The sequence below is a fragment of the Amblyomma mixtum genome, chromosome 9, assembly GCF_055824585.1.
Source record: "Amblyomma mixtum isolate Tamu chromosome 9, ASM5582458v1, whole genome shotgun sequence".
Classification (NCBI taxonomy): domain Eukaryota; kingdom Metazoa; phylum Arthropoda; class Arachnida; order Ixodida; family Ixodidae; genus Amblyomma; species Amblyomma mixtum.
The window spans coordinates 117,582,387-117,608,090 of NC_143020.1; the positions used below are offsets into that span (position 1 = coordinate 117,582,387).

Sequence of the window (25,704 nt, forward strand, 5' to 3'; positions counted from 1 at the left end):
GCTCGCTCCACCGGGCAGGCGGACGCGGCTTCCGTGGCAATCCAGGCGGCCACCCAACGCGCGTCTCGGGGTTAGTCGGCGTTCCGCTGTAGCCATGCCGTTGTCTTCCCCCACGACGAAGGCTTCTAGTGGTTGTATTAAAATGACCAAGTATTCAACCAAGGAAAGCCATGTATTACCAAGCCTAGCCATCAATATGCTTCGCATCTGACCAGGGTTAACCAAGTTAAGCCTCAGCCATTTTTTTCTTCCTTAGTTGCCCTGCTGCACCTTTTATTCAATTAAGTGAGTTAAGGCGACGTGGTGGACTTCTAAATTAAAATGGAAAGAGAGCATTGGACCATGACCTTGCGATACTTCAGGCAGAAACCTGGCTTTCTTTTCCCGCGAGCGCACCTGCGTCTGCAAGGCGTTCGCGCATCTCCTCGCGACGCTGCCGGAACACGTACACTCATCTGGGGTCAAAACAGGAGTGAAAACACTTGAGAAGCAGAGGTTACAGCAGAAACAAAACGGTGAATACAAGCGTACGAAAGACTTAAAGAAGCAGCGTCGGAAACGAGGAGTCAACGAGAAGAAGCCAAGCGTAGCCGCACCTGCTCCTCTCAAAATCTGCACCGTGCACGGCCACCTGCGTAAAGGGCTTGTGAGCTGTGCGCAGTTTGCAAGGCGCTTGTTGAAATTTTTCTCTGGCTTGCGACACTTTTATAAAATGTGTATTGATGTTTACACTGTGTACAACACCACCAAGATATTTAACTGCTGGAAGGAGCAATACATAAATATGAGTCGCGTAATGGGCTGAGAGGTGCAGTCGGCAACAGTCCTGTGTTCAGCAACAGCTTGAAAAATGTCTCGTTATCATCGGTATGCTATCCGACATGCCAAGGTACAGCGGCTATATGGAAAGCAAAATGATAGGTGTAACGTTAAAAGATCGGAAGAGGGTGGAGTGGATGAGGGAACAAAAGCCAGTTCAGTGACATCCTAATCGAAATCAAGAGGGAGGAATCGGCTTGGGCAGGGCATGTAATCCGAAGGCAAGATAACCGCTGGTCATTAAGGGTAACGGAGTGGATTCTAAGAGAAGGCAAACGTAGCAGGGGACGGCAGAAAGTTGTGTACGGATAAGATTAAGAAGCTCGTGGGGATAAGGCGATTGCAGCTGGCACAGGCCAAAGTTAGAGAGATATGGGAGAGACATTTTCGCCCTGCAGTAGGCGCAATCAGGTTGATGATGATGATGATGATAATCGAGGCCCTACCGTGACGCCAGTGCCAAGTTGTTTGCATCTGGCTGTATTCGGTGCATGTTGATGCTCTTCAGTATGTATACGTGAGAAAGGCGAGTGTTCATCGCAATTAATCTTCGTGGTGCTGTGCAGCTGAGTGAGTTGTCCAAGAAAGCTTAAAAAAATTTAAAAAACTGAAGTAAGGTGATAATCTCAATATCAGCGACTATATCAGCGAATAAAGAACCTTTGGGTTTCCTTTCTGCCTCATCATGTGGGAACGCTCGAGATAGCTGTAGAGGACGGATCATCGAAAGCGCGGAGTCGGCTGCTGATTGAACAGTGATGTCATTGCACACATGTGTTTATTAAGTGCATTCAAGATGTACTGTATAAACGGGACGAAAGCTATGCATCCCGCACTCAACCTCTCCAGCAAAAGCTTCAAGTGCTGGCGGCATGCTATGCATCAGAGCGAACACCCGTTAGTTCATGAATTCAATAGAAGGAACTTGAATTCATGAATCGTCTTCCCGACCAGACGAGTTTTCGTCCAACGTTAGATTTCACACCCGTTAGTTGTATCTAACAACTTCTCGGGCCGAATACCCGTTAGTTGGATCTATCACATAACTGCTCTGGGACTTATTTGGTTGTGATTCTATAAACGTGTGTAGAGCATTTTTTGCGTCTTTGCCTTTACTTGTGTCGAAACAGCTAGGATAGACTCACACATCCGCGTTTCCTGGTGTGTTCCCTTTAGGCCCGCTACTCTGCTACTCATCATTTCAAGGTATGTAGTCTCGAGAGACTTACGGAGGGCAATTAAGACTACTCATGCGCTTTGAATGCTAATGCGCGTTTTTTTTTTCATTTTAATTTTTGATATTTTTAATTCTTTACCTGCCTAATAACACACCTACTCGTTAGCATACAGTTGTTATGCAACGCATATATTAGGTTCACCTTTGTTCGCCAAGAATTGTGATTTTCAGGCCTGTGGGTTGAGTTCTCGGCTCGCAGTCTAAAACTTCTGGGTTCTATTCCCCGGCACTTTCAGAAGAAACTTCATTTTTCTTTGATACCGCGATGACGGGATTTTTAAGGCGGAAGCCTTTAATGCCTCATCGTTGTAAGCAGGAGTTGTCGACAGAAATGTCACGCTTTTCAATTGGTCGAAATGCTCGTGACGTCACAGTGCGCGAATTTCAAACGGGGCCAATTACACTTTGGCTAGTAACCATGCAACCAATGAAATGGATGGTATAGTGATGCTCCAAGTAAGTGGGAATAAGTTTAGTTAATTACTTGATTAACTAATTAGCCTAATTAACCTTTTTAGTCAGACCACAGAAATCAATAAAACCGAGTATGAAATTGGTCGAGTTGGGAAATCGAACCAGGGTCTCCGGAGTGCGAGACCAGCACGCTAACCACTCCGCCATGCCAGCTCGATGGTTTGGTATGAACAAAGGCGCGTCTAGTGAATACTGTGTCTTCGTTCACTCCCATCTTCCTCCCTTCTCGTTACGGCGAGGTTCAGGTGTCGACCGAGATATGCGAGACAGATACATTTCCTTTCCTCATAAACCAACTTACCGATGAGCAAGGCGTAGAACCGAACGGGCGATGGCGTTCTGTGGACTCCCTGGCAGCGTTGTAAGACGCTGTCGCGTTCCACTCTTGAAGGCGACGCTTAACATCTTAACCCCACATCAGTGACACAACCAGCAACGCCGCGCTTAAGGCTTTCTTTCGCCTCACTGCACTTTAGGTCAACAAAGTGCCCCCCTGAATTTTTGGGACCACTGATGCTGGTCAGCGCCGATGCCGGGTTTCGTTGCCGTTTAGCCATGAAATGTTTTCGCATTAAAACTGGCACGATGCTTCTATGCATGGCATGTTGAGCATAAAACGTTTATGCCTCAACACTACTTCTTGTGGACGCCTTGACAAAGCTGGAGATATCCGTAACTTCTCCGCCTCTTTGGGAATGAAACGTCCAGGGGTTTTTATTTCTCCGTTCTTCTTTCTTCTTTTTTTCGTAATGGTTTTATTGTATCAGTCTTAAACATATCTTCCTATCCCACGTGCACTAGCTATAAATTTGGACCGTCTACCCGGAAAACACTTTCTATTGCGATGATACAAAGTAGCCTGTGGATACCACGGCGTGAAGGCTGGATGCATTTCCGCGTGCATCACGTGGAAAGTTATTCCAGCAATTAAAAAGCTAATTATGGTGCTTCATTACTGAACGAACTAATTAGAAGCACCTGCACTTACCCGGTAGGCCGTTATTTCCGCCCGGCCACTGGCCGAAGGGTCGAGACGTAACTCACTTTCGAACTTTTTCATTCTTTATTTTTTTTTTATCGCAGTGCTCTGCACGCTGACTACTCTTTGTCAAGGCCTTCCCGCTCTCGACTCAGTGTAACTTATCTTTTTCACTTTCTTTTCTGAGGACGACGACGGCAACGTTTCTTAGTTCGAGAGTAAGTGACTATGGCTTTGACGTGTGTAGTCAGATTCAACTCAAGAACCAACCGGCAGACGCCCCTCGGAGGAGGCCCTCCAGCCAATCGCGTCGACCGACTTTCATGACGCCGTGGTTAATCCGATTAAGGCGGGACTATTAGCCATTAGTCTCCCACTCCATGTGATTTCAAGCTGGCATGGTGTAAGGGGTTCGATCAAGGGTGAGGGTATCTGTCGACCATTGGCTTGAGGGACTCTTTTGAGGAACATTTGCCTCTTCTTTCTTGAGTTGTATCCGACTATAGCTCAGTCTTATTGTCTCGTAGGCGCAAATAAATTCACGATGTCCTACACAGCGCATCTTCTGTGCGGTGTGTTCCTGCTAATGTGAGCCTAAGGTTTTAGCAAATGTCATTAAATGCTGCGTCCTGAGGCTGAGTCTATTACTCTTGCCTGTCACCCATACAAAATTTTTAGTCTATAGACTTCACTTCACTTCTTCACTTCACTTTATTACCTTAAAGACGCCACTTTGGGGGTATTACATAAGGGGTGGGAGTACAAATATAGGTTGAATATGATTGCTTACATGATATTTATGAAATGCATATTTAAATTGGTCACAAAACTTGATTGGCAGGTGATGGCATCAACGTCGTGGGGAAGGCCATTCCAGTCTTTAGCAGTGCGAAGAAAAAAGGATGCGGAAAAAGTGACGGTGCGGGCGCGTTGGCATGACACTTGCAGTGGATGGCTATAGACTCTCTATAGACAAATCTATAGACTCTATGTCTATAGACTCTTGTCTATAGACAAGACTATAGACTCTCTATAGACAAATCTAAGGGAACAGTAGGCAATACAAATGCTATAGACAGTCTATAGACAATCTATAGATTTATGGTCATACACTTTCAATAGAGTTTTATTTATAGACAATCTATAGACTGTCTATAGACCATTTTTTATAAGGGAGCTAGAATTAACTGGGTTCTTTGTTTATTACTTTCTGTTTTTTTTTCGGATTAAATTAAAAACTATTAAAGCTTTGGAGAAATCCGAATAATCCTTGACAATTGAGAACCGGAAAAAAATCATTGTAATGAACAAAGTTCGAAGCCGCTGTCCTCAAGTCATACCGTGCCCTCGCATTGCCTTATCGAGACAGTGATTACGGTGAACTAAGTAAACCAGTAATATGGCGCATTCGCAGTGCGAAAGCACCAGCAAAGCTAAGTGATGGTATGACCAATGCGAAGCATGCGTTTAGCTCGCTCTGCTTGCCTCATCTCTCTATACGCCTCATATACTGCAGTGCTTCTTTCTTCAAACCATAGAGCAAGTGAAGAAGGAAATGATAAGTGCTCCAGTATCGGTTCTGCTTCCCTGCACAGAACTATAAACATGCGCAGCCACGTGAACGGGCTTCCTGTACAGGGCCACTGGATCCACGTGTTCGTCCATCCATCTCGTCGCGTACGTGACGCTGCGAAGGTGCGTTTGAATTTCTTTTTTCATTATTAAACGCCTCTTTTAAACGCTCCGAAACGTTTTATACACCGCTCAGGTCCGCTCTTCCTCACTCTTTCCCTCGTGCGAGATTGGGAGAAGGGGCGCGCAGTGCAGGCATGTCGAGCTTTATGCACTAAGGAGCCCGGCTACCCCCCCCCCCCCCCCTCCTCCCGATAAGAGATGTGACGCTTGACGAAGCACCGGTGAGACTCCGGCCAGCAGCTGTTGGCCAGTGAGTGGGCGAGCGGGCCTCGTTGGATCAGGTTCTTGTTTGTTTGTTTTCAGCGTTTTTGCTCCAGTTAGCGAGGGCACACTTCCTTTCCGTAGACGTGAAGGTTTACTTGCTGCTTTGAGCGTTGCTTATTTATGAAGCAGGTGTGCTATCTCTATCCGAGCTTACGTGAAGCCTCGGGAGTTAGGAGTATGCTGTGGGTACAGCATGGGGATCGATGCTAGATTACTAACGGATAAACCGAAAGGAAAAATTAAGAAACCTACATTCGGCTTCTGCTCAGTGAGATCTAAACAAAAGCGGTGTCCTGGTTCCCTTGCTAATAATTTATTCGCTAAATAAATTTACGTGCCGACGAGCAGCGAGATGCTGTTTGAACGTTGCACTCAAAATATAAAACTACCAGAGAATATAAAACTACGGCAACATAACATTCCTGTCAAAAAAGTGTGCTGTACTCCCTTAGTTGTAATTCTTTCTGGACAGAGGAATGCTTTAAACAATGCATGAATTTAATTTGGTTACCTTCTCATTCAATGAAATAACGGGATGCCTTTACAGCTTGTGTAATAGACAGCTGGAGGTTTATTAAGAGGAAGTTAATCTAAGTGGTCACCTTCAGTAACTTCCTCTCCAAAGAAAGGAATATTTTTGTAGTTTTCTGAGGCACTAAAACAACTGCCATAAACCATGCGACAGGAGTATCGCCTTCTAGTCTAGTAATGATGTCGAATACACCTTCCGATAAGATATCCCAGAAAAAAAAAATTGTGTCAGAGTGAGAACAACTTTGACAGCTTTATAGGAGTAACTCAGTTCCTTGGCAGCGCTCCGAGACATCCTGACTGATGCCTGTGCGATCACCATAACGTGGAGTATTCAGCGTGCAGTGGGTATTGCCGTTCTGTCATGATCATCACTGACAGTTATGGAAAGAAACAATGTAAAATACAGATAAGGCGTAGTTCCCTCTCTACAGTTACATACGTAAAGCCATTTTCGTTGCGGCGCCCGCATTTACTGTGTCATCGGCCCAGCACTCAAAAGCACAGCCATTGTCAAGTGGCACTATTAAAGTTATTGGCATGGGTTTGGTGCTGCATCCTGCAGCGCGTTTTTGCGCCGTTCATGAGATGCGCTCAGTACTGGAGCAATACATAAACCGGCATTGTTATAACGTGTGGCCATAATTTAAAGCCTCTTGGAAATACATTGTGATGACTGCTTTCAAAGATTGTGATGACTGCTTTCTAAGGGAAGGCAGTTCTGTTGGATGGTTCAGCGATGTGTCTGACGAAGTCAACGATTTTGAACTCAATTTCAATTATATATGGTTTGTTCGTACGGACAAAAAGTTTATTTTGCATAGTTTATCGCCGAGTCCTGTTCGAGAAAAACAATAGAGTTCTGGCTTTACACAGGTGCACCATTATTTTCGCATTACAGCGTGGATTGCCTTCCGGGTGAGATCATTTTGCCTTGATGCCCGTAATTTAAGTTTTATGCCCTGGTACTTGATGTGCAGTGTAATATTATTTTGCTTCTGACCGCGAAAATAATTAGGCTTTCTCGTGTAACACCTAAACTTGCGCACAGGTTGAAATCATTACCGTCGGTGACCTTTAATGCACAGCAGGACCTCGCTTTGACGTGCACAAGTCATCCATCATGATCAGCTATACTGTCTTTCCGTAGAAAGTGTACAGTAGGTGCAGATCCGCCGACCGCCATAATCTGCAGGTCCAGGCTTAACATTCAACCAAACTAGAACCAGGACTTAAAGCAATATAGACACCTAATTTTTTTAGCATGTTTTATTCGCTACAATGATGCGGAAGACACTAATATCCATGAAGCACTATGGTGTATTGGCTTACGACGGCTAAATAATTTTATCATCGAATTTTTCTGTCATGCTGTTTCGGTTACAACAGCCGAGCGATGGCTGTGACGTCAAGGAGTGGTTATAGGTCACGTGAGGCATGGGAAAACTGCGATATAATCGCTGCTTCATCGCTTTAATTCACAGCCGAAGACAGCCTTCCCGAAGACCCGGAATGACAACGTATGTAGAAGCATCGGTTAAGTTGCAGTTTTTTATGTCTCACGTGAGCTACAACCACTCTCTGACGTCACGGTCATCGCTCGGCTGTTGAAACCGAAACAATACGAAAAAGAAATTCGGTTATAATCCGTATGTAATAATGTCTTAAGCCTCTTTACAAAGAAGCAAACACGTACCCAAAAGTTAGGTGTATATAGTCCTCTAACCGGAGGATGTCTTTTGTTGAATTCAGATTCCAAAACGACCATGCTACGGCTACGTGAAGGCAGCAACAACAACAACAAAAATCTTTTTTTCTTCCACACTGTAGATATGAGCTGGCGGGACCCTTTCCAAAAGGATCGTTGGCACATCCGAAACGCGCACCTGTCGCGCAGGAGCCGTAAAAGTAAAAACACTATCTCCTCCCCCAGCAGGACTCCGATGCGCTGTCGTATAGTATGCGTGAACGTCCAGGAGATTTCGAGCACCATGCAGAGGCGGATGGTCGGCTCCTTGGCTTGCACATGCATGTATTTTTGCTTTGTTTTTTTTTTATCCGCCGGTACATGCATACCTCTTTACAGCAGAGCAGTCGGCCGGGCTCTTTTTATCGCCCCTGAGGGTATACAGCAGTGGCTCTGTCCCCACAACATGGTCGTCTTTTACCTCGGCCGCCTCGGCAGCACCGTCGTCGGGATGTTTCGCTCGGCTAAGCTCGTCTGCTACATCCGGTGCGAACGTGGCTTGTCTCTCGGCGTCTGCCGCCTTTGGGCTTCATCTTTCCCCGGGGTATATAGTGACCGTCCTCGCATGGAAGGTAGCAATTAATTCATTCATCGTCAGCGCACGATGCCTTGCGCGTTGGTCCCCACGCTTGTGCCTCCTTGCAAGTGCTTCCGCTCTGATGCTCCTTGTTTCTTGTATACATGCGCGCTGGTGGGGATTCGCTGGAAATGGCCCCTACGTGCATGGTGTAGGTTTGTGCTGCATTCTACGGAGAAGACATGGTTCAGCTCCTTCTGTGGCAACTGGGCTTTGCTAAGTGAGGTCCATATAGGTGATCATGGCATATACAGGTATAAGGTCGGTTTCTACTTGCGTACAAAGTCGCGCGTTGCAGGCTTTTAATGGGTTATTGCCTTCGTTAAGAGCCATGGGAAATAGTATCGATCGCTGTTATTGACCGCTGGTTTTAGCCGAATGACTGGTGTTTCGACAGTGACTGATGCGTACCCAACAATTCTGGACAAATGCATTTTTGAGGCCGGAGCGGAGGCTCAGTGGTTATGGTGCTCGGCTGCTGACCCGAAAGACGCGGGTTCGATCCCGGCGGTGGCAGCCGAATTTCGATGGAGGCGAAATTCTAGAGGCCCGTGTACTGTGCGATGTCAGTGCACGTTAAAGAGTCCAAGGTGGTCCAAATTTCCGGAGCCCTTCACTACGGCGTCTCTCATAGCCTTAGTCGCTTTGGGACGTTAAACCCCCATAAACCGTGTACCATACACCATAAAATGCATTTTTTGGGCGGGAAAGAGTTTATGAGCGCACTAGAGAGAGACAAAACGTTTATACACTGCAAGATTTCACTATAACAATCGATATGAGAGCAGATCTCGCGTCGGCAGGATCGCGTCTTTTTGCTATTAACGTTTTCTCTATCGTCAAAAGCATTCCCCATTGGTTTTGTATGGCAGTCTGAACCCCTCGATGCGAGCCATGGAAACACTATAAAAGAAAGATTTTGCTACGTATCGGAAGAATGGACCATTACTTTCAATATTTGTAGTCGGCTACCGTACGGTTTTCAATATATAAAATTTTTGCCCAAGTATGTTGGACATGTGACTGGCGTTACGTCTTTCATCCTGACAGTATTTAGGAATAAATGACATATTGCTATGGGGTTCAGCAGCATTAATTTTAGATTACCATGGAGTGGCTAGAATGTCCGTAAGCTTCGTATAATTCGCAGACAGGAATTCGTCGAGCGAAAAAAAAAATATGCATGGAGGTCACATGAAGGACACTCGCTTTTATCTTCCACGGCAGTGCCGCGTTTCCAGGCGTCTCCTGGCGAACGTTCTGGGAGCAGCAAAGCGCCAAAACCATGCGTGGATGCACTCTCTGAAAGTGCGATTGTGGTCAATGCCGATCCCCTGCGAACACAAATGCTCTGTGAGTGGCACTTGACCTACAGGCCAGCTCTTTGTCAGCGACTCACCCTAAACATATAGCGAAAGCACTGCGATATACGCAGTACGGCCGGCATCGGATGGAGCGGGCGCTCTCGTACGTGGTATATTTTTCTTACAGCACACGACAGGTGGCAGCACAATAAGGAAAATGCGGATTTCTTTTACGCACCAGTTGCAGGTAACACGGATAAGAAATAAGTGATGCTTGTTGACTGCTGATTCAGCTGTTATCCTCGAAACACCACAGCTTTGCACACAGTGAAAGGCTTCATTACAAATATTTAGCATAGCTTGACCTGAGATCCACTTCTACGAACCGGTTCCTCGAGGCTCAGCTGCGCATGCGCAGATGATTTGTAGGAACATACTGCTGCCACTGCGTAGGCCCAGCTGGCTTCCTACGGAAGCGGATCAAGGTAAAGTATCACGCTATGACAAATCTCTCTACTAAAACCAGTTCACTGAGGCCCTTTCGCAGTGCCATATAGTCTCGCAGTTTTATTACGGACGCCTTAAATTATAACAGCGTTCGTTTGTACAGCCTGTTTTGCTCCTGCACGAATTTTTCCGCTTCATGATGCATAGGCCGACAGCATGAGTGGTACGAGTTAATGTGGAAGGGTCGTTCATCCCGTTCGAACGTGTTTCGTTGACGTCCACGTCGGTTTTCGACAGTCGAGTCAGCTTTCTTATTATCCAAAAGACATAGGGCCCATCAAGAGAAGTTAAGGAGAGTTGAATTTACGTAGCAGAATTGGCTAGATGCTCGAATCTCCGAGCTTACCTCTGCAGCCCTCCACTGCAAGCTGGAATCCGAGATACGAAAATTGAAAATTGATTTTGAGGAAACGAAATGACGCAGTAACTGTCTCGCATATCTTGGTGACACCCGAACCGCGCCGTAACGGAAGGGATAAAGGAGGGACGGAAACAAGAAAGGAAAAAAGAGGTGCCGTAGTGGAGGTCTCCGGAATAATTCAGACCACTTGGGGATCTTTAACGTGCAATAACATCGCACAGCACACGGGCGCCTTTTGCGTTTCGCCTCCATCAAAACGCGGCCGCCGCGATCGGGTTCGAACCCGGACACTCCTGCTCAATAGACGAGCGCCTTAACCACTGAACCACTGCTGCGGGTATCCGATATACGAATCTTACGAATCTTCATTTTTCGGGGTTCGCTGCCATGGCATATTAGGGCCACATGAGCTGCTTTCGTCCGTGCGATAATACTCCTGTCCAATGAGGTCTCTGTATAACCTCTGTATCACCTCATTCCTATATTTTCTAGCCTCTCACTCTCCGAGTTATTTGCTCTGCGCATTGCGCACTGCATAATGCGAGAGGCTTTATTGTAAAAACATTTGTAACAGCTTGTTTGATCCGAAGAAGAAATGTACCGGGGCAAGGAATGTAATACGAAGACGAGATAACCGATGATAGTTAAGGGTAGCGGACTGGGTTCCACGTGAAGGAGAGCGTATAGCAGGTGCAACAGGAAATCAGGTGGGCGGATGAGATTATTGAGTTTCGAGGGATAAGATGGCCACAGCTGGCACGGAAGACGCCTTTCTCCTGTAGAGGATGTGGTGAGGATGATGGTGATGTTCGAAATGCTATGCAAAAGGAAGGAATGCTCAAATGCGAAGACTGCAGCATTTGGCACTTGGGCAGGCAGAGTTCCTGCGTGATATATGGTGTTGCCCGAAAACTCAACAAGATAAGCGAAGGCTTCAGGAAGGTCAAGTGCCTGGGCTGAACGTTCAAGCTGAACACTGAACATGAAAGCTGAAAAGGGCATGTGAACGCTCACGTTTACTGTAGTTACAGCTGACCTTCTTAGAACTTACAACTGAAAGTCAACTATAATTCCAATGGCAGCCTGTGTGTATGTGTGTTCGTTATATTATCGTCCATTGCTGTGTTTGCGAACGTTCTTTCAGTGTCAGCTGAAAGGTTTATTTGCTTCTCACTCATATCCCTTTTGTTATTTACATGCGAAGATTTTTCCACTAATAACTCGTCTTAGTCCTCATCGAATGTTCCTTTTTACTTTTGTTCGAAGTGTAGCTACACGATACCTTACACCCTGCGCTAAAGCTATCCCATAAAAGTAACGGAAAGCATCAGAAGAGACAAGGACGAGAGAAAAAAAAAACATCGTCTGTGTGTGTCCACGGCTGTTTCGTTCTCCGGTAACTGTCGGTGCTTTTCTACCATGTAACGTCGCTAACTCAGCCGTTTTGCGATTGTGGGGTCAAATCAGTGACAGCTAGGCTCTTCTTTCACGGCCTCATACCATAGCTTTGTCGAGAAACACGCCGGCTTCCCTCCTTCCAAGCGACGCTTCCTCACGCCCACTTTGAGAGAAGCCCGACGACAAACATTTGTTTTTTGCTCGCCACCACTACCCCCGCGAGCGGCCGCGCACAAGAAGAAAAGGTGGCTGGGGGAGATCTTCGAAACCTCTTTAAGCCCTCGGCCGCTTCCCTGTTTCCCGGAAGAAGGAGTTCGGCCGCTGCGCTTCTGGAGGCGTCGGCGCCACTCCGCGTGGAGGCTCGTTTACGCGGAACAAGTGAGCGGGCCGCTGCCACCTTTGTGTACACCTTTGTGTACGCCTCTCCCCCACGACATCCACGTCTTCGGGCTTTCGGGCTTTGCTTTGCTCCGTTCACCCCGTTCACCACTGCTTGGGGCATGACGGCGGGCCCCAAGAGAAAGGCATGACCGCTTTCCCTGGAAGACTCTACATATGTGTGTACCCTGCGGCGAACTAAGAGAGCATTGTAGGCATTCGGGCTTCAACGCAAACATGCCTGACGTCTACGGGGCTCTTCCTCTCCCATATGTTCCTGATTTTTGTGTTCGGTTAGCATCAGCAGCTCAGCTAATTAGCTGATGCTTCCACGCATCTTGTGAAGTTTGCTACATAATCGTTTCGTTCGACATCGGACTACCGTATAGTATATACTTGTGTAAGAGCAGTACATTTTTTTTTTTTAGATTTTTGCGAAGTATGGCCCTTAAAGGGGTACAGAGAATATTTCATGGTGTCCGTTTTTCTTCTCTCTAAAAGAGGCCTATTTCCACAGTCACGCAGTTTGACCTCGAATCTAACTGCAAGGGTAGCAGGAATGCGAGGGGCTGGGTTCCCTCGCCTGATGCATTTTGGAACGTGGACATTTCGGCAGAGATCTGCCTATAATCGGATACAACTCAGGAAGGAAGTAGCTTTTCCCCCTCAAAGGACCCCCTTCAGCTAATGGCGTCGGCCGATTCTCATGACCCTGTTGGGGTGACAATGCAGTTAGTTCGAGATGAAAGGCGACAGTCTCCTCCCTGCATTGTCGCGCCTCTTGCTGCATTATGACGTTAGCAGCTTGGTCGTGAGAATCTGCCGACGCCATTGGCTAGAAGGAAGTCCTTTGACGGGCAAAAGCTGCTTCGTTCGTGAGTTGCATCTGACTATAGTCGGGAGACGAATTCGAGAGAACAAAGGGACCCCGACCAAAGGGGCATGGTCCTTGGTTCGAAGTTTCATTTTTTTTTCTTCTGTGGTGCATTTTTCTTGCACCTATGCGCGCATGTACTCTGTCTTGAACATCGCATGTGCAACTCACTTCGCATGTTCGCTCTCGCCTCTTCTGTCTTTCCTTCCTTGCTCTCTGCCCTCTCTTGTGGGACAGCAGGTCAGAGTCAGGCCTGAAGGAGTCTGCTTTCACCTTTTTCGGGCTATAAGTGCGGAGAGGGGGGGGGGGGGGGGGGCTTGAAAAGAGGCTCAGGACGGCATGTAATTGGCTGGAGGACCCCGTTCGAGGGGCATTCGCCGACATGCTTGAGTTGTAACTGACTACAGTTCATCTCAAAGTACTGTTCTTATCGGCTTTTCGACCACTCTCACCCTCTCTCTCGATCACTGCTGACAGGGTATCCATAATTTCGACTCGCAGGAGCGCATTGTCAGCTTTATCCGGAGTAATTGATCGTGGTAGCTGGCGCTTATCCGCATTCACGGAATACGTAAGTGACGGCGGGCTATCACCGAACCCCCCCCCCCCCCCCCCGCGACGCACACACACCCACGCACACAAACACACGCGAACACACAAACATATGCCCACGCACACACACGTTCCCGAAGGTGTTCCGTTCCTCCTCGCTCCTCGAATCCTCCGCTAACTCTGCCCATAGGACCCGTTCATTAAAGGCGGATTTTTTCGTTACCTTCAGAAATGTTGCTGTGAGCCACGATTCTTCAATTGGCTCACAAACTTGTGTGAACAGTTAACATATCCGGCCGCGTGGTTTCGGTAGCAAAGGAACCAGTGCAGCATGCAACTGAAAAGAAAGCACTGACCTCGGGTGAAATACATGCCTTTAATCCAGGATTCACAAAGGGGACTTCGAGATGGGAGGCAGTTCATGACGTCACTGGCCGGCGAAGTCTGAGAGGGATATCACTGTTGCCAGACGACAGAGGTTCGGTGCGCGCCGACGTGAACGCGTCTGTTCTGGCTTCCGCCGCGCCCAGTTTCCTCCAGGTGCTACGTGTTATCATATGACACACAAGGCGTTGCCTCCCATTCTATGACCGGGCCTGTTGTGGCCCGATGGGCAAAAGCGTCCACTTGCGGGTCTCAACCGGTTTTGCTGGTGTCGAGCGCTCCCCCGCCGCCTTTGTTTCCCGATTCAGTAGAGTGGAGAGCTGGTCGAGTCGGTACACGATTGTAGAAAGAAAACAAACGCAAAGGACGGAGACACATAACAGGAACACATGACGACGCTGGGCTATCGGCTGCTTTTCCTGTTCCTGTGTTCCTGTTCTGTGTCTCCGTCCTTTGCGCTGGTTTTCTGTCTACAAAATTTGTTTCCCGATTCGAGACGCCATGCAGCCTTTCTTCTCCCGGGGAGAGCCTCCTCAGTATCCTCGTCTGGCGCCTCCGGGCCCGCCCCCGAAGGCACCAGGTTTTGATGACGTGCACACAAATCGCCGTTCGAGAGTGGTGGATTCCTCCCTCGTGTGAATCCCGCTTCACCACCCCGGGGAGCGTAGCTTCCTGACCCTGAAATCTGCCTGATGCCTGAAATAATCGATCCAGTAGCCATCTCTGAACTGGCATACCCAGGAGCGTGTGGCGGAGGAGGGTGCTAGCATGATAAAGTCGCCGGAAAGGGCTCACCAACTTTCACTCGCGATTGTGGGTCGTCTGCTTCTTGCAGAAGCGTATTATTTGGCTTCATGAGGACACATTGCAGTTATTGAGCGAGCTGATGTGCCCTCTTGAGAAGGTGATTCGGCCTGTTTAACCTCTGCACCACTGCGCTAGGAGTGGTAAGAGTACTCTTCGCGATTCATGAATGTGTATTAGAGAATGACCATGCTTGCGAACTGATACGCACAGAGGATCTCAGGCCGCTGAAGGAACCCATTAACCATAACGCGTCATGGCCTTCAGACGGAGCTTGAGTGTCTTCTCAAGTTTCTTTTAATTTTGATATAGAATCGGTGGCTCCCTCATAAGGTTCAGGGCCGCGTCAAATGACTCGCGCCACGCCGCTTGCCCGGTGGGTCAGCCGTCGCTGCTCCTTCTGGAATGAGTTTGTTTTTTAAGCGATATTTATTTCCTCAGGTCATAAAGGGGGTATGTGGTGATGGCTGAGGGAAAATAATAGTTCTATGATTGAAAAAAGGGTCGCCAATCTAGTGAAGTCGAAGAGGAAGCGATGATGTGGTCTCTGCGTGCAAGCTGTGTTTGGTGAAGGATTAATCGGCGACAGACCGGCTGCCGCGATATACCGGATTCTCGCCGGTTTTAGCGCCTGGCAAACCCACAGATGGCGGTGGATATTGGCCTCTGTACTCCGGGATTTGCCGATAAGACACCTGAGGCGGGAATGCAAGCCTCGAAACTGGGTACGAGTTGAGTCGGTCAGCGCAGTCTCCCATAGTCGGAAGTTGTGGGTACAGGATTGGGGGGCAGACAGTATGCGGTGCGAGCATTCCAATGTGTAATTAGTGTTCCTGCATGTGAGATGCCGTGATAGACTGTGGGCTTTGCTCCTCAGAAGGGACAGGAGGGTGGATATTGGGCGGAGCGCAAGAAGTAAAGTTTAAATCGACAGGAGTTACCGATTGTCATATGCTACGCTGCTGAACAGGCTGCTGTAGGTTGTAAAGACAATTAACCAGGCACTATCATGCAGGAACACGTGGCAATTTGAGCGAGTTTGTTATTCGCGTTGGCTAATGTACATAAATGATATTCGGACAGGGCTTTGCTTCATAAGTAATTATCCCTCAGACAGAAAAAGAAAAGAAAAATTTATGCTATTTATTTCGCAATCATCAACACCACAAAGCACAAAAAACATTCGCCTATGCTTTCCTTGGTTTTAATGCCTTTTGGCTTCCTTCATATAATATATGTTGTGACGAATTCCTAATTTCCCATGCTCTTGTGCGCTCAGTATCCTAACGAGGGCCACGATTCTGTCAGTCCGAGGAGTTAGATCGGCTTCCAGCGTAAGTGGGCTCCAGATTTGGGGAGATGTTGGTGGTAGGTACTATAATAATCTAGCGGATACGTACTAGCCTAGACATTTGCCGGTTTACCAGACGCCGGCTGCGCACACGCCACTGAGTGGTAGGGGAGCGACCTGGCGGGAGCACTGCTCAGCCGGTAAGGTGGCCCACTCTAGTACATCGCTATGCTATTTTATGGCTCGTCGCTGCCCCTGTCCGGGGACTGCCGCGCCTCAATAGAATAATCCCCCGATATTCCGCAATGGTGCCACAAGGAGCACCGGAGTCGATGATACCTATTTATTCTCCTAGACAAGGCACCCCTCTCCAAGCTCCGCCTCTCATATTTTTAAAAACAATTCAAGAACGAAGCTGCTATAACGTGACAGGGGTTACACCAAACCGCGGATTAACGGCGACATCATGAATCGGTCATCGCCATTGGCTTCAGGGCCTGCATTGAGAGGTATTTGCTGCTAAGTTCGAGTTGTACTTAACTGACCGCAGGGTCGTGAAAGCCCCAACGAGCGCCTGCGGGGAGTGTGGCTCCCATACTCTACCCATACGGCACCGAGGTGCTGTTCAGTGCGGGCCCAGGAATAAGCCCGCTCGCCACCGTGTCCCTGCCGTCGTCGCTGTTCCCGGGAGCCGCTGCCTTGAGCTGCGCGAGTGGGAGAGCAGAGAGAAAAAAGGCGGGAATGCCTCGCGCCCGGCGCTCCTCTCCCATGCCCAAGTGGAGGCGGCGCCTGGCGTCTACCTGTACGACCGGTGGCGTCGCCCGGCGTCAGCTCCGTGCCGCGGAGGAGCCACTCGAATCGCGCTGCGGCTCCCGCTCAGCGCCGGCCCTCTGCGCAGACGGCGAGGGCGAGCCGGGATGTGAGGCGAGGGGGAAAGCAGGCTCGCCGTGCAGGCCGCAGAGAAAACGCATTCGCTCCGCAGTCGCGACGGGAGAGCGGCCCGAGAGCACGCGTGCCGCCGTCGGCTGTGCCTGCTTGTGAGTGCCGTTAAGGAGCGCGTGGTGCCTGCGGTATTTTTTTTTTGTTCGCCTTATTTTTGATCTCGTGACCGACGGTGCGACGGTGACGAGCGCGCAATCCACTGTGAAAACGTTGGGAACCGTCATGGCTGCTCCCGCTGCGACAGTCGCCGCGATGTTCGTCTGCTCGTCGTCGTCACCGGTGACGCGGTGACTAGACGCACGACTTCGAGGAACGAGGACGTCCAGGTGTGCGGGTTCCGGCGGTCGCATCGACATTGTGTGGAACACCCAAGACCCAACCGCCTGGCGAACACCGTCTTGTTTGATCGTTTATATTGTGTGAGTGCGTTTCGTCGCGACCTTGAGTGTGGGTGCAGACGGAAGCCGAGTTCTGATCCGTCAATTCGGGCAGCGCAACCTCACCGACGTCAAGGAACCACCGCGTCGTGACCCTCTGAGGGCGGGACTTGACCAAATGTCCTAAGTTAGGAGAGCATCGAAGCAACCACTGCGTCCGTCGTCGCCCGGGCTCTACAAAGTCCTGGGCTGACGACCCCAGACAGAGAGACAGATCCAGCGCTTCGTCACCAGGTCGGCGCCTCGGAGGCCGACGTCCGTGGCCACGACGCCATCAGCTCAGGATTACCTCGACCGCGGCGATCGCGGCAGCTGCTTCACCACGCTGAACTTCACGGACTTCTCGGCCACCTACCCGACGTCCATGTCGGGGGTGGTGGCCGACCCGCTGGACCCGGACAAGTCGGCCTTCATGGAGCTTCAGGGCCAGGCCGCGCCGGCCCCGCACCAGCCGTACCCTCTGCGTGCGCCGGGATACCAGCCGCCCGGCGCGCAGGGGCACGACGGCCCGCCGGGGTTCCAGGCGCAGGGCCCGCCCAGGGCTCCGCTGGGCGCCTACCCGTTCGCGCCCATCAACAACGGACCGCTGCACAACTCGTACGGCGCGCACCCGACCCACCCGTACCTCGGCACGTATCCCGGCGGACCGTGTGGACCGTGTCCATCGCCACCTAGGGACGGTGAGTGACCGTTTCCCTCTTTTGAGCCGCGCACGCTGTGTTTGTGTCGGCGAACCGCTGGCTTTCCCGTCTTTCAATGAGAAGTGAGTCGTCCTTCTCGTAACTCCTCATTTGTCCATGCTTTGGGCGGCATTGTGCAGCTCGTGCTTGTGCATCTGTCGATGTGTGCGTTCCCGGGGGGTTACTTTCTTGAAGATCGCCTCATTCTTTGCCACACTGTGGTACGCTCTACAGCTTCACTCCTATACGATTCTCGACTACATGGCAGAAAAACGCCTTGATTCCTGTTTCACTGGCCAGCCTGCCATTATCGCACTAACATCTCGGCCAGAAGTTGTTTCATCTTTTTCGGCTGTGTAAATGCGAGTCATGGCTTGCGCCGACGGTGCTTAAGAGCGGCACGAAAGACGCGATGTGCCTGGCTTTTGCGGTCACGATTTTGCGTTTGTCGGGAACATGTGTACCATGCGTACAGAGCCCCACGTCTCCGCGATCGCAGCATCGCTATGCTCAGTGCCGCATCGTTTGTATATTTCCGAGTATTGTTTCTAACCCGTCACTTTCTTTCTGAAGAGCGCTTGTACGGTTTTAGCATCCTTTTTAGCTTTCCTAGTTCTTTTTTTTTTCTCTGCTGATGTCCATACTCCTGTACCTATTCAAAGCATGCATGCTTCTATCAGCAGGCATTTCGGCCGCCTGTATCTTGGTCGGCCTTGCGCTATACTTTCGCCGTGTAGCTTTCGTACTGTCTCTAAACATCGACACATTTGATCTCAGCTCAGAATATGGTTTCAGATTGTCACCAAGTGTCCCGAGAAAGATTATGTGCGCTACCACTGTTAAACATCCACAGCAGGGTATTCTAGGCATAGCAAGAATACACACAAGATAGCGACTAACATTAAGCAGTATCGCACCTCGACCTTTTATTCTTACTCGCTTCAAGGATGCCCGGATTCACCGGGTCTTCGTTCGTATGCCTCGAGAACCCGTTCGTGCATCCCGTCGTTCTCCTTTCTGGCATTGTGTCTGACAAAGAAGCAGAGAAAGCGGGCAGAAAAGAACGGAAATCACGGCAAGGACGGCAGCGCGTATACCTCCGAACTTACGCGACATGCAAATACGCGCGGGAGTTTTGTGCGTGGTTGCATGCGAGTCTTCAGCCATGAATGGCGCTGACCTCCCGACAAGATGATTATATCCGCAGAGGGCCCCAATTACGCCTAAATGGCTTGTTTGCTTAGGGGGAGGGGGGAGGCAAAAAAGGCGCGAGATAATGAGATCATTGATCGAAACGCTTGTTGACTCTGGGGCCGCAACGAGGCGTGCGTCATTGTGGCTTTCGCCGAGACCCTTACTTATTACGATTCCCGCTTTACTTTTTTTTCACTTAGAGTGTGAATTACACGTGCGCAGAAGCGATGTTTATCCTGTCACTAGTAGCTTTCACGGGCATCGGCCACGGCAGCCCCCCCTTTTCTTTGCCTTGTTGAGCTTGTGTTTAGAAGGCGCAAGTTTATTCCCGTATAGCAGAAAGAACTTAGCCGTGAAGCGGGTGCCATAGATTATCTTTCGAAGAAAATGCCTGTTCTTCAGGATAATTATGCGGTTTTTCAAATAAATTTTTCAGTTGTCTGTGCAGCATCGTCCTCGTCTGTATGTTTCTTCAACGTTCTTGTTCACTTTCTGGTGCTCAATTATACGGTCATTCTTCTGTCGCCGCCCTGGTAGTGAGCTATTTAAGTTTTTTCGACAAAATCACTGATATGTTTGTGACTTTTCGTGATCGACTTCGAGCCGACTCGCTATGCCATTGCGCTTTCCACACCCCGGTTTATTGTTAATCAGCTTCCATTCGAGCTGAATTGATTCGCTTCAAGCACTCGTAAGTTATAGAATTTGCTTGATTCAAGTCGAAAATACAAGCGGGGCACTTGAACAGTGCGGCAACTTCGATTGCATCCACAGCGATGGTTACGGCACATGCAGCTCTCAAAACTGACGTTGACGACTGGCTGTGATATCTACGTCGTTTTCCCTAGATGGAAACGGTCATGGTGGATGGTATGGTCATAAGGGAGCAATTCATCCACCCAAGAACAGCCGTATGGCTGTACAAAAAAAAGTTATCCAGCTTTTGCAGAAGCTTCGCAGTTGTAGAAAAATCCGTCCTCTTCGGAGCTCTACCTTGGGGGATTCCCATAAAACATGGAGGGCTATTATATATATGTGGAACGCTATGTAGGGTTTTAACGTCCCAAACGCGTAAATGAGGCATGAGAAGTCCGGTTGTAGAGGGACACGGATAAATTTCGGCCACCTAGAGTCCTCTGACGTGCACCGCACAGTACAGGGGCGTCTCGTGTTCCACCTCCATCGAAACACGGTCGTTGCTGCTGCAATTGAGCCCGCGTTCTCGGACTCAGCAGCCGAGCACTGTAATACTGACCCGCCGCGGCGATGAGATAGAAACTGCGCGGTTTGGTTGTGACTCTCGTTTTTTTTTTTCCTAAATTTTGTTTTTTCGAGAACAGGATCAAGGTGGGGAACTCATGCGTTTCTGTCGGCTTTCCGGTGGGCGGAAAAAGTCACTGGGTGGCCCGTTTTCTCTGCATTGCAGCGTGTATAGCAGCTGCCACAGGGGCGCCCGTGGCTGTCGCTGCCGACACGCATCTTGATATCCGTCGTGCACATAGGCGTTCCGCCTGCGCTCAAACAGACTGCGGGAAAGGAGGGATGTATGGTGCCGTCTGTCGCGCAGCTGCTTGCGGTCGCAGAGAATGAACATCAGCACGTATAGTCCAAATTTGGTGTTTACACAGACACGAACACCTACGCTGCAGATGGCAGGAAATCGGTGACACTCAGCTATACTCCAGGGGAGCGTGTCCGGATCATCTTCCACGCTTTCCAAACCCCACTTATCGAAAGTTCAAGGTGGCTGTGAAATAGCAAGCACTTTAATATGTCTATATATTTTTTTGTATCTTCTAAGCCAATGTACCGTTTGTATATAAAAATACAATGACCAGTGAATAAGAAACGTGTGTGTTCAGTATCGGGACAGATGTTCCTTCATTAGGTTAGTAGTCATATCTCAATTAACTTTAACACAGGCGCTGACTGTTCGGAAGTGCTACTGTGTGTCGCATATGTTCTGTCTGAAAGTGCTCTGCCAGGTCTTGAAAGTGTACCGCGCACTTTAGACCGTAAATCAAAGTGAAGTGAAGATTGCAAAAAAATCGACCTGAAAGATTCTAAGTCTTTTTCCCCGATTTCAGTGCTGGCCTAGTCTTTTTTGAGCATCCCCCTCTTGTGCGGCAGGTGCGGGGTTCGACCCCCAGTGCTGCTCGGTACTCACCGGTGATGCAATGGGTGCGAACTTTTCCCTGGCCTGGAGCTTGGCTTCTTTGGAGCGAAATGCTTGGCCAATGAGTCTTGGAGCCCACCTTGAGAGACGAAAAACAACTTGCGCCATGCCTCTCTTTGGCCGCAGAAGCCCTTGTGCCATAAAAATACGTCATCACCAAGTCTTTCGCCTCGCTCAACATTGTAGCTCTCGGTAGAGGCTTTGGCGTTTTCATCAAATTTGATATGGCTGTCAGGATCCGTCCATTCGTTGCTCGCATTTGCTGGTACAATTCAATTCACCGCTTACAGACCCTTGGCAGTTCTCTCTTTGTATCTGTTGCTAATATCATCGGCCGTCATAATTCATGCCGTTGAATTCGTCACCCAAGCTGGTTTCTATCAGGCACTGATAAGTCCCATATTTCTATTACGAATACTTGTGTGCGGTAGGCCTTAATTCAGCACAAGTCGCGTTCCATACCTCACATATGACCTCTCCTTGCCTTCAGTGCCACAATTTGTTGTTCCTGTAATATTCATCATTTCAGACGTGTTATTCAAGAACGTAAGCTATACGTTTAATTCTGCATGATATAAACACTTCTCTTTCCGTGACGTGGTGCAGTATTTCCCCCTGATAGTTGTTTACACTGCATTCCACAGTGCTTACTTTTCGAAGAACATGATTTGCAAATCCTCAAGCAGCTCACTTGCACACACTGCATGGTCGCGGCGCTGTGTTTCGCTCCACAGGCACAGACCTTGAACAGTGCCGTTGGCTAAGCTGTCTGTAACAACATTATACGAAGCTGCACCCTTGCTCAGCAGAGGCGTAAACAATCAGCCGTATCATGTTTCCATGGCGCGAGGCAACGGACCTGTACGGTCACATGCCGTTCTTGAGAAACAGTTGAGAAACTGCCAGCAGGCATCCTTCGGCGGATGTGGGCACACCTCTATGCTCCGCGGTCGTTTTCGTTCTTATGTTCGGCCTTTCTTTTTCTTTACGTCTGAACGGACGCCGATCCCTGGCGCTTTCTCGATCTCATCGACACATGGTTCGGGAACGCCGTGCACTGCCCCGTCGACATCGCCGCCGCCACGGTAGGAGGTGCAGTGGCGTCGGCTCCGTGGCGAGCGCGTTCGTCATTTGCGGCGGCGGCGTCTAGCACGGTACGGCGTTTGTCGGCGACAACGGCTTCTGAGAAACGGCTCCATTAGGGGCGGCGCGGGCAGGGCTCGTTAGGGAGTGCTCGGTTTACCTGACGCCGCGGCGGTCGGTCGGAGAGAGGAACGGGAGTGTCGGAACGGGCCACCAGTCCACCTTGAGACATCAGCGCCGCTTCGCGCCGTGGCATCGCGCATCTATCACGCGCGTCCCTGTCGGCCATGTGTGTGTGTGCGTGGCGTATGCACTTCGGGGGCGCTGGTACACACCCGCGTGTTTGTGAGTTAGTGACCAGATAGCGGACCTGATGCTGTGTCTTCCAAGGATGAGATGTATTTAAACTCATAGTTTTCAGCGCAACGGCACACAGCCAAGGAAAGAAGCTGGAAGAAAAGAAGGACAAAGACAACGCTGTGTTCGTCCTTCTTCTCTTTCTGCTTCTTTCTTTGGCCGTGTGCCGATGCGCTGAAAACTATGAGTTTAAATCAAGTATACCAACTCGCCCTAGAACTAACTCTAATGAGATGTATACCGAAGAATGGATAGTTCGTTTGTTCCGTGAGATCGCATAGGAGGAGTGGGTAGTGGAATATAGGATAGACCAAGAGGTGACACAGAGACGACGGTGGCTAACAACCTCATCTTGCCGCCGCGGTGGCTCAGTATAGTTATGGAGCTCGGCTACTGACCTGACCCATAAGACGCAGGTTCGGGCGGCGGCGGAATTTCGATGGAGGCGCATTTCTGGAGACCCGTGCACTGTGCGATGTCAGTGCACGTTAAAGAATTCCAGGTGGTCGAAATTTCCAGGGACCTTCACTACGGCATCTCTCATAGCCTGAGCCGCTTAAGGACGTTAAATCCCGTAAGCCATAACAACCTCATCAAGCAATTTCAGTAGGGAACGCATTATGTGGTAAACTGTGCAGGTAGGACTAACAAATTGCGCAAATTAACTCGTGAACGTAAACGAAACGAAACTATAAAGTACTCAGTGTTTGTTAGGAAAACGAGCGGATTTACTGTGTAGTGCTGGCATCCGTATGTGCAGATGCCAGCAGAAATGTTCGCAACATGAAGAACAGAAAGTTCAATTTCCTCCCATCTTCTGTAGGCAGGTCACGCAGGGAAGTACGTGGCGCACCGTTCAGTCTCTGGGTTCATGCTTTGACTCTCGAGCAATTAAGCGTTACCGTGGTGTCCATCTTTCAAGATGATCCTCTCTGTCTTCCTTCTGTCCCCGCGATGGTGTCTCTTCAGAAACCCTCACTATACATATCGGAGTAGTACCGAACAGGCCATGAGCAGAGTGCGTGCAGGCCTTGCGTGCACAAGTGCACAGGGAGCAGCTATAGCTACGGTAGGTCGACTCGGCAGTCAGCCTTCCACGGCGCTCGCACATAGCCGTCGTCCTTCCCGCGACTTGGCGCACGGTCCGCCTTGGGACGACGGCAGCAGCGCGATGAATGCTCGGCGGCCGGCCCCCCTTCCTACCATAGCGCACACGGGCGATGGATTGCGCGTCATGCCGCCGTGCGCCATCGATCACGTGCGTGCACGGAAACGAGTGTTAGTACGCGCTCCACTTCGTGTGCGCAGACGTGCTCTCGTCGCTGAGGCCAATCAGGCCGGTCTGGTTTCTTGCTCCGCGCCCCATGTAGGCCGAATCTCGCGGGATGGCTGCTGCGGAGTGTGTTCCTCGAGTGGTCGCTCCTTGGTGCTGCTCCAGCTGGCAGTTCAGTTGTTTCTGCATCTTATTCGGTACAGCTCTTCCCACGCTAACAGGGAACACTTGGTCATCGGGCGACAACCTGAGTCCAGGAACAAAAACTTTGAAAACCCGCCTAAGCAGCGCAGGAAATCGGCCAAAATGTCGGAAACGTATTGGCAAATGCGTATCCTACAAATGACCTGAGTTAAACCGTTCATTTCCAGTACTGGACTGATTACTTGTGCTGTTTCGGTAGCCAACGTGTGTGTACTCGTGCTCATGTTAAGCGTTGCATGCACGCAATTGAAAGTAGTGTAGTATCTGATGTTGGAGATGACTCCATCTGGGGAGCGATTCATGACCGGTGCAATGAAGGGAAACGCATGATAGTTTTCAGGATTTTTCTTTGCTGTCCGGAGATACGCGTCAAGGTGAGATAAGCACGATCTCGTCTTTCACTATGAATTAAAAAACATTATTTTCTGAACTGTAGTCTCACGGATTGGTACTGTCAACAACGAATGAAACGCGAACAAGAAAACAGGTGGCAACAAGAAAACGAACATATTGACTCCTGGAGAGGATATACAAGAGAGATTTATTTAACGCCTCTGAAGGAGGGTCGTCGCACCTTAGAAGTGAAATTACCTTCCACGAGTGTTGTGTTTACCCTGGCTAAGAGCTTCTTATTTAGCCGTCCATAGCTCAGTTGTCTTGTTCGCGTTTCATTTCTTGCTGATTGTACACTCCCGAAAGCAGGTATATGGAGGTAGGGACGTCATCGTCATCGGCACCATTTTTTGTGCAGCGCGCAGCTTCAGCGGTTAGGCCGGATCATACGGCAATAAACAGATTGGACATGCCCACGGCTTTTCCCCGCTCTCCATGAACGCCAAAATGATGGCAAATGTGACGTCAATGAATACTCCCTGTACTCCGTAGCGAAATGAACACGTCGAAATTACGGTCTTTTCTCCGCGACCGATGGCAAAGAAAGAAAAATTAAGACTGGTAATCAGTTTTCTGAAAGCGATGGGAATAAGGGCTGAAATGTTTAAGACAAGGAAGCGTCAAACTGCCACGTTTTTTTTTTTTTTTCGAAGCTTTGTGGCGTGTTTGTGACGGACTTCTGTTGCTGCGTTAGCGATATGTGGCGCCTGATTCACGCAGTCAGACATGCCCGTGAGACTGGTGCTGATACCACATGTACAGAGGACAAAACGCTTGTCTAGAACACGT

At 49.4% G+C, this 25,704-nt stretch overlaps 1 protein-coding gene across 3 annotated transcripts in view; it reads left to right on the forward strand.

The window, feature by feature from the left end:
* The window catches only part of LOC149330922 (uncharacterized), a 280,634-nt gene that overhangs the window by 152,529 nt on the left and 102,401 nt on the right, over nucleotides 1-25,704 (forward strand). For 2 of the 3 annotated variants that reach the window (XM_089561631.1, XM_089561633.1), the window contains exon 5: nucleotides 16,727-18,235. In XM_089561631.1, coding sequence (XP_089417757.1) covers nucleotides 17,920-18,235 — 316 coding nt within the window. In that variant the 5' untranslated portion in view covers nucleotides 16,727-17,919. Of the gene's footprint in view, nucleotides 1-4,817; nucleotides 5,205-16,726; nucleotides 18,236-25,704 lie in introns of those variants that run through there. The other variant, XM_089561632.1, reaches the window with a different exon arrangement.